The sequence below is a fragment of the Gossypium arboreum genome, chromosome 2 (genome assembly GCF_025698485.1).
Source record: "Gossypium arboreum isolate Shixiya-1 chromosome 2, ASM2569848v2, whole genome shotgun sequence".
Classification (NCBI taxonomy): Eukaryota; Viridiplantae; Streptophyta; class Magnoliopsida; order Malvales; family Malvaceae; genus Gossypium; species Gossypium arboreum.
This window is the reverse complement of record NC_069071.1, coordinates 97,782,849-97,792,315: the sequence shown is the minus strand read 5'-3', so window position 1 is coordinate 97,792,315 and position 9,467 is coordinate 97,782,849. Positions and strand designations below refer to the sequence as shown.

At 32.3% G+C, this 9,467-nt stretch overlaps 1 protein-coding gene and 1 long non-coding RNA gene across 2 annotated transcripts; both read left to right on the top strand.

Moving 5' to 3' along the window:
* Window positions 1–2,645: 2,645 nt before the first annotated feature.
* Window positions 2,646–5,399, top strand: LOC108477414 (uncharacterized). The gene is made up of 5 exons (XM_017779954.2): window positions 2,646–3,022; window positions 3,395–3,498; window positions 3,678–3,791; window positions 4,939–5,022; window positions 5,171–5,399. Exons 1-5 carry the CDS (start codon window positions 2,740–2,742, stop codon window positions 5,225–5,227), a joined length of 642 nt encoding a protein of 213 aa, XP_017635443.1. The 5' UTR covers window positions 2,646–2,739; the 3' UTR covers window positions 5,228–5,399.
* Window positions 5,400–7,577: 2,178 nt separating this feature from the next.
* On the top strand, window positions 7,578–8,886 carry LOC128289352 (uncharacterized). The gene is made up of 2 exons (XR_008278960.1): window positions 7,578–7,949; window positions 8,032–8,886. It is a non-coding gene; the product is annotated as an uncharacterized LOC128289352 (long non-coding RNA).
* Window positions 8,887–9,467: the final 581 nt, after the last annotated feature.

Here is a 9,467-nt window from a genome sequence, read left to right as displayed (position 1 = left end):
ACAATATAGACCACACGTGTTATATGCACCAAAGCCAAAATGATTCAAATTCTAAAATCCCAACAAACAACTCAAACTTAGTTAGCATGTGGCAACGTCTAGAGGAATGTCACTTAATAACCTCCCTCCAGACTAGGGGCCTATTGTTATACCCCTAACCTTTCGGGAACAACTCCTCAAGAATCAAGGTCAACATCGTTTATCAACCCCTAACCTAAACATGTCCTTAGTTTGATAATAAAAAAATGAGCAAACTTATTAGAAGACTAATTTATCTTCTATAAAGTCCAATTAGGGAGATATTTTGTCTTAAGCTTCGGAGCGGATGACGCCTAAAAGATAGAGACATAGATATGATTGACTGGACTGACAATGCATCGGATAAAACCCAAGTAGAATAGATATTAAATCCGTTTATAGATTTATTCACTTGTGACATTTATAATGTGCCATATCTTAATACTGAGTGGGTGATAGACTATGTATGCGTGACTCGTATACTTTGATGCAAGTAAAAAACTTAAGTTCAAATAGATAAAGAACAAAAAACTAATGCGTTGGGTATTTGACTTTTGCAGTATGTAATATCATTCACAATAGTGAAATTCATATATCAACTAATAGGTAAATGATATTATCTAATCGGCATTACATGATAGATTAAAAATTAATGTGGTAATGAGTCGTTTATCTTTATAATAAATGACTTGATTATTATTCGATAGTAATTAACTTTTATAAAGAAAGATGTAATGGTCACCATGAGATAAAAATATAACCATATTGGGAGAATGAATTTATACTAAAAAGATTAAAGATATCCTAAGAGGGTAACACATTGATGACAAAGTTATTGGACGAGCACTAATTAAGTAGCTTTCATAATAGCGTGTAATTAAGGAGAGCTGAATCACGATACAATACTAGAATAACTTCGTGACTAAATAAGTTTATAATTTATAGATGAAAAACTAAAACTTAACTATAAATTATTTTAGCCCTAATTACATATATCCAATTGGTCCTACTTGAATTGCATGTAGAACCAAATGAGAGAAAGTTAATAGAAATAATGAAGTTAGAGAAATGAGTTAAATTCACAAATAAATGTTTTTCTCACTAAGTATAAAAATAACTTGAAAATTACTTTAAGATTTTTCAATTATTATTTAATTAATTATAATTAAATTATTGAAATTCAAAAGTAAAATTAAATTAACTAGTTATCATGAATTAGTTGAATATAGAATTAAATATAATTTCTTGTAGTTTTTTAAATAAAAATAAATATTTGATTGATTTAAATTATAAAATGTTAAGTCAAAAGTCAATAAAATATATATAAATAGACTCAATACATTAGAGGCCCAATTCCCTTATTTTAGATGAGAGAGGGTGGCAACTCTAATCTTTTTATCTAGGGTAAATTATTTACACAAATTATTTACAGATAAGTTTCACAAATTATTATTTTGCTGGAAAGTAATGAAAATTTATTTTTAAATTAAATTTTATTTATAGAGAATAATAATTTCTATTAATTTTTGTTTTTGGTTCTGCGTCTTGTTCAAATATTTTCATTGAATATTTATTGTTATAAATACCATAATCCAACTTAACTGTTAAAATTTTTAAACCATAACTGAAAATTACTTTTTAAACCAAAATTTTCCAACAAGGTGAACCGCCGAACTCCGTCACAACCCTTCCATGTTGGATCTTACCCTCAACGAGGAGCATGATCAGCATACCGTCATAATTGCATGATGGCTTATTACCTCATAAAGACTTACACAGAAGTAGAAATGGATACTTATGTTTTCAGATTGAGAAACCTAGAACTAAACAAAGTTCAACCAACTGGATCAAATTTGAAGAACCTTACAATTGCATACAATGGTATTGTATTAGCATCATCGTCTGTAATTAGACAGTTAACAAATTCATCGACAAAAGATGCAAGGAAGAGGATCGAAGACTAAATGAGTATCACCTAGACACCTACCTTAGACCAGTCAAATTGATACCACACCGACTTCCAAGCCAAAAAATGGACGATCTAATCCATTTTTAATCGCTACAACTCCTTGAGGAAGTGCAGCTTTCTGAAATGTATTTGAAATCCAAAACCTCTGATAAATCCACTTGTTTTGGTTGTCTATTCCTAAGAATTTCAAATCAATAATCAACAAAAAAATTTGGTTTGATTTTAAATTAAAGCTAATTGAATTTAAGATGTAAGCAGAAGTGATCCTTTTTGGTGGATTTCGAATTATCATCGTAATAAAGCTTGTACTTCTTCTCCGCTTTCCAGAAAGCGGTCCGTTCTACATCGCCACCGGCTTTGTCGGATCCGTACATGTTCTCTGGGCAGAAGAGTTAACTCGGAATTAGCCGAAGTAAACCGCCGGCGATACAAGCTTAGGGTTTTAACTGGGTTTCGAAACGGTTTTATTTTACCTGAAAAAAAAAAGGAAGGGAATTTATAAAATTAGGTGTTCCCGGGACTCCTGGAATTTGGTTAAGTTGTAGTTTGAGCACTCCATTTTCTTTATTTCCACAAACCGAAAAGACAGTTAGCCCCCAGTGACTTCAGTTAATAATGGGGGTAAATAAGTAACTTCACGGGGAAACAAATGGTAACTTGAAATTTTGCGGCGCCCGTAAAAACCATTGACACAAAAAAAATCTATTTAAGAAAATAGGAATTAATCTGAAAAAATAAACGAAGTAGCAGAGATGGCGTGCATGACGGTATTACGTTCCGTTCCTGTAACGGAGCCGTGGAGGCCACTTCAAAGAAACGGGAATTCCCATTCTGTCAAAACATTGATGAGCTTTGGAATATCTACGGCGAAGAGAGGATGCCGGGGGGCGGTGGTTAGGGTTCGAAACCTTCACTTCTGGAAACGGACTAAAAAACTGAATTGCTCTGATAATGAAACGTCGCCGTCGTCGACATTCGAGGAGGATGACCTCGAGCAAGGCCCTCCTCAGGAAGCCGTTCTCAAAGCAATTTCAGGTTCCCTTCATCTTCTGATTTAAACTTTATTCTATTTTATTTTATTCCCCGATTTTGTTTGTTCCTTTTTGTTTGGATAAGGATTAGCATACTTGTGTAGCATTTTTTTTTTTACTAAAAAATAAAAGAAAATCACAACAAACTGTATCAAAGTCTGAAACTTTGGTGTAAGATAACTTAAACCCTCTTCAAAAAGTAAATAAACTGGTTCGAGTATATTTGTTTAATTATCAGTTTATCAATGGAATTTGTTGCTTCCTTAAATCCTTTCTGTTTAGCTTTTGCATTTCCTTTTATCTTCCATTGTTTTTTTTTTTACTTGTAAAAGGGTGTAAAGATATTTTTGACATCACTCTTGGTTTTGGAATTCAGAGGTATCAAAGACAGAAGGGAGAGTTGGGCAAACTACAAATGTGGTTATTGGTGGTACAGTAGCCGATGATTCAACTAACGAATGGCTTGCTTTGGATCAGAAGGTATATAGTATGCACTCCTAATATCCGATCCTATCAAGGGTTTTGGATGCTAGTTTCATTGCTTTTAAACTAAATCTGAAGAGATTATATGAAGGGCACAAGCAGCTTGTTAGCCTGAAGATGATCAATGCGTTGAGATTGTTTAAGCTGCTTACTTTTGTTTTATTTTTACTCTTCAGGTCAACTCATACCCTACTGTTAGAGGATTTACAGCAATTGGAACAGGTGGCGATGATTTTGTGCAAGCTATGGTTGTTGCTGTGGAATCTGTAATACAACAGCCGATTCCTGAGGTACCTATAAGGCTATACCAATCTTTATTGCTGAAAGTCAATTGCGGATCAAGATGTCCATTTGTTTATGCATTTGAAAATAGACAGCAGAATAAATTTTGACATGGCATTTTAGTCTATAAGTCGATGTGCCTGCATGTTTTCTGATGGCAAAAACTACCATTTTGTTTCACTCTAGGAATTAGTGGATTCTCAAGAATATCTCTATAGATCTCTTTTGGACTTCAATTTTGTATTGTTTATATAAAAGTCATTTGGTTTGAGCATGCTGGAGCTGCTGCATAGGATCTGGACAATACACGAATTACCTTTCCGCATTGCACATTCATGGATCTGTAGAACAGGTGATTGCCTACCATATAAAATGGAAACCCAGATGTGTATTATATTAGCTAAGTATTACATCAGTCCGATATGACCGAAGAAAGAATTTGGAAATTTTGATATAACATTAAAAGATTAGATAGGTGTTTAGAAGTAATATGGGGTTCTGATAAAATTGGAATTACTGCTACCTTTGAAACTGAGTACCTCAGTCATTTAACATTTGGTTGCTAGTGAGTAACTGTAGCTGCCTGTGTAAGGTTGTAATTGTGGACACACTCTTTTGGAATGTTCTTTTTATATACTGGATAACTCTTTTTCTATCACTGGGCTGCAATTGAGTAATTGGCTTCAGAAAAGAGCTAAGTTATTTAGCATTTGTACAAGTTTGACCCGACACACTTTAAATTTATATCAGGAAAAATAGGTCTGGTTGAGACAAAGATTGAATGTATGTGTTATGTGGGCATTTCTTCTTGGTGAGGAAGAACATGGGTTTAAGTCTATGAACTTATGGTTTGTTGACGCTGTTTCAACCTAGAAAGTTTCATGATGAGGAAATACATTTTTGTGTAACTATTGTCTCTTCAATATTTCTGCAAGTATCAAACTGTTCTACACTGACCTTGGATCTCCTTCTCCAGGAAGGAATTCAAGGGAAGATATGACCAATCATTGATGAATTATTTGAATTCATTTTCTTCTGTCTGCAGAAAGAATTTACTTCTGGAAATGAATTAAGATCAGTCCAAATATAATATGCTCTTTCCATATTTTTCCGCTTCTTTTCATATATAATGCATCTAACAAGTTGCTGTGACAGGGTCGGGTGAGGCAGAAGTTATCATCTAGGGGGAAATATGTATCTGTCAACATTGGTCCTGTTCAAGTTGTATCTAGTGAACAGGTCTCTCTCTCTCTCTCTCACACACACACATGCCCGTGCCTACAAACACACTACTAGACATAGGAATCATTCACTGTACTTGGATTTTGATTAATAAAAATTGCTTGAAATAGTTGAGTCTGATAGAAGTAGTTGTTATGTTGCACAGGTTCAAGCCGTATACAATGCCATGAAGAGAGATGATCGGATGAAATACTTTTTATAATGTGATATGATCCTCATTCTTGTTTTGAGTTGAATGTGATCATGTCGAGGAGGTATCTTTATCCTGGTTGGTCTGTATTTTTAACCAAAAGGCATTCTGATGGTTTTATTTTATGTTATATTATTTGTATATGATAGTTTATTTAGTAATCATCATTGAGGCCTTGACATAATCTTTAGAGTTTTAACTCTGCTTACTGTTTAAAGAGGTTGAACGGAGTAGGCCTCATGTTTCAAGATTGGTTAGTTTGATACAAATTAATGTAAACTAAATATTAAAATGAAGTGACAAACCAGAATAATAATCAATAAATTATTTAAATGAAAATTTGTCATTAAAATAATAGAAGCGGATATTACTCGACACAAAAATGTTATAGAAAACTGTAACAGACTGTAAAAGAAATTAGGATAATAAAATACAATTAAAAACATTAATCATTTCTTATTTTAGAAAAAGAGAAATAATTAGAAAGAGGTACCGTTTTAGATGGATTAAATGTATAATAATTATATTATAGAAAGATTTAGTGTAAGTCTGCATATGAATTTTTAATTGTGGTTCAATTATAAACATAATTATGTGTATGTAATATATAAACATAAAAGATTCTCTATCAATAACTGTATTAATACTTTGTGAGAATTTTATTAAATTAAAACTTCATTTATAAAATTGTACAAATAGGTGTGGAGTTGGAATTTTTATTTAGAGGCGAGATAAAATTATAAACTTGGGGCAAAGCTAAAATCATATCAAAAATATTTAAATTACATTATTAATTTTTCAAAAGGACTAAAAGTATGATTTTTTTATTTAGTCAAGGTTAAAAATGATTAAATTGAATCTTTTAATTTTGAGAAGAGGGCCATAAAACAATTTTTCCTTTGAGTCAAGGGGTCAAGACTCTTTCCGGTCTGTTTAGTTATGCCTCTGAAATCAAAATTCATGTATAAAATTATATATTTAATTAAAATTTATTTATAATTTTAGATTTATTCCAAGTTTTAATAATATACTTTATTGTTAAACAATAAAGACTTAGTGATGGGGGGAATGAGGTAACAGTCCATGAATTTCTTATGGAATCAGTGACAAATCTTCAACTTCAATTTTTTAAAAGATATAAATTTAGGTTTAAAATTTGGATTTTAGGATTTTAGAGACTTATGATTTAAGATTTTAGAATTTTATAAAAAAATTAATTGGATTATAGAATCATAATAAAATGTAAAAATTAAAATAGTTTTATACATTTTTATAATTGTTTATGTGATTAATATTTTAACGATTCAATCATTATATTTTATAGTCAAATTTTATGTAAATTTAAAATTTATAACTATTTGTTTTATGTAAAAAATTCAACCGTTGAATATATCAATATATAGAGTATTTTATATCGATATAATATCTTTATCGAATCGGTTCAAAAATTTACATACATGACAAGTATAATTATATTGATAAATTTAATTGTTAGATCACTAAAATATTAATTATATAAAATGATCACGGAGTGTATAAAATTAATTGTGTAAGTGGGTCATCCCAAAATAAAATATACAAGTTATAAGTGAAAAAATAACAAATATATAAAAAAATAGTTGTCTTACCTGATGATGCTCTAATTTGAACATATGTATCAATTAAATTTATTTTTAATTTTTATAAACTTAATTTTATGATTGATATAATAAATAAATTTAAATAATTTTTAAGTAAAAATTTCAAAGAAAAGTATTAATAACAAATATAAAAAATAAGAAATAAGATATTTCTCTAAATAAAAAAATTACATACCTTTCAGACTAATAGTTTTAGTTTGGAAAAGAATACATGATAGATGATGATGAGAAGTTAGTTAATTATATAATTAAGATTTTTAATAAATTTATTAATAAAAATTAAAAATAATTTAGATTACAACGGGTTATTTTAAAATTTTCTTGAATTTATCTCTTATTTTATCTAGTAAAACAAATAATATTGAAAAATAACAAAAAATATTAGTAAACACAACTTGAGTGAACATTAAAAACATTTAAATAAATATATTAAAACATTATAAAATTCATGTTAGTTAAAATATAAAAACTAAGTAAATAACTCAATATAAACAAATTTAAAAATGAAAGGTAGAAGTAGAAAAAACAGTGTTTTCACTATATATAGTATTTATAGAGTTAGTGGTGGGTAATAAAATTTAAAAATAATTATGATTTAAATTATGAATTATAATTTTAAGAGATAATAAATTTTTAATAGATTTATCATTTTAAAACTTTTTTTTTGAATAAAACCGGCACGCATTTATTATAGTTAAACAAAACAGAAAAGAAACAACCTAGGGGAAGCGGCCCCTTAATGTGCATCACACCGCCAAAAATTGTAAAAAAGTAGAACTAAAACAAAATAAATGAAAACACTGGTAGAAAGTAGCTGGAAAGACGCAAATGTTCTTCACGGCCAAAATTGCATGCCCGAAAAAGCTCCAACGCTACAATAGTCAGCTAGTGATCAACGAACAAGGTTGAAGCCAAGACAAGAATTGCTAGAAATGAACAGATCAAGCAAGAACCGTAAGGTCCATAGTCATAGCAGCATAACCAGACCCTCCCCTCTGATCACTATCGACTGCCACCTGAATTAATGCTGGTCCCTCCTCCTTCCTCCATCCAACAGATATCCTGCCGTCAGAGGAAACCTTCGCGAGTAACGGGTTCGCTACAGCATTACCTTCCTATTTTATGTGATGAAACATGAAATGCTCAAAACCTAGCACTAATCGTTTCGCATTCCAGGTAATGGAACTTATTATCGATCTATCAATAGCAACAATATTGAACTTGGAGATGAGCACTGACGAATCACCCTTCAGTTCAACTGTCTAAAACCCCAAATCCTAAGTAAAACGGATAGCCTGAATGCAAGCAAGGGCCACCGATATTAGCGAACAGGAGACGTTTTCCTACTAGGAACAAGCCGATCCCAAAAGCAACCAAGCAGAATCCCAAACAACAACTCCAACGCTGGCAGCCTGCAGATTCGCAAAGAGCCCCGCATCAAAATTGACACGGACCCAAGGATCGACAGGAAGCTTCCAAAAGCATGGGCTTCACAGCCAGAACCCCACCCGTATTCGACGGAAGAAAGTCTAATTCGTGTAGATACCCCCGAAAAAAAGATAAGTAGCGTCTGAACCGATTGATAAATTCCTTCATAAACGATTTTATTACGTGAGATCTAGATAGTCCATATGGTGAGAATAGAGAGCTGTACATGGCAAGTGCCTTGAGCAAATAATTGTCCAACCCAAGTAAGGGGTGTATCATTATCCGCTAGAATAGGATCCCAACTAATACCCAATTGTGCCAAATGTGCAGGACTCTAGGGCAATCTCGACAGACATGAAGAATGGTCTCAGGACCACCACCACAGCGGCAACACATACGATCGGACCCAAGTCTACACTGATACAAGTTAACCTTTGTAGGTAGAAAATTATTAATGTAATGCCAACATGTAATTTTCATTTTCTCGGGCACATGAGCCCCCCATAGATGTTTATAAAGTAGGTGTGTATGCTGTGTAATATTAATGTAACGATCATCATCTGTCCCCGGGATGCCTCGCAACAGTAGCTTATAGTCATTTTAGACTGAATGTTCACCATTATCCTCCAAGAACAAGCGCCAATGATCCAATAAATCATGCTTAGCCGATGGGATACTCAGTATGGGTTGCCCAAGTGATTCAGGAAATAAAGTCCGTAGTAACTCACTCTGCCACTCGCCCCTATCCATATCAATCAAATTTACAACTCTGTCAATTCCACTAACACGATCAATATTGATTTTGCAAGGCTGTGGACCAAGAAACCAAGCATCATCTTATACAGAGATGGAGCACCCATTCCCCACTTGCCAACCACTTCGCATTTGAAGGAGGCCTTTAGCAACCTAAATACTACACCAAACAAATGAAGGTTGTTACCTTGAACCTGCTTCTATAAAACTGCATGTAGGAAAGTATTTAGGTTTAAGCACATGAGAGATTAAAGAATTTAGAATTGTCAACACGCGTCAACCTTACTTAGCGAATAATGATATCTTAACCTTCGAGAGATCCCGAAGCCCAAGCCCACCAACCTCTTTAAGAAAAACACAAGCCCTCCTAAGAACACCAATGAATCCCCCTCCTTAAGATTGTCTTTTCCTACCAATATCGACACATTAAT

Coding starts and splice junctions, on each gene's coding strand:
- LOC108477414 (XM_017779954.2), top strand. CDS start 2,740: ATGGCGTGCATGACGGTATTACGTTCCGTTCCTGTAACGGAGCCGTGG. Junction 3,023..3,394: donor CGTTCTCAAAGCAATTTCAG/GTTCCCTTCATC, acceptor TTTGGAATTCAG/AGGTATCAAAGACAGAAGGG. Junction 3,499..3,677: donor GGCTTGCTTTGGATCAGAAG/GTATATAGTATG, acceptor TTTACTCTTCAG/GTCAACTCATACCCTACTGT.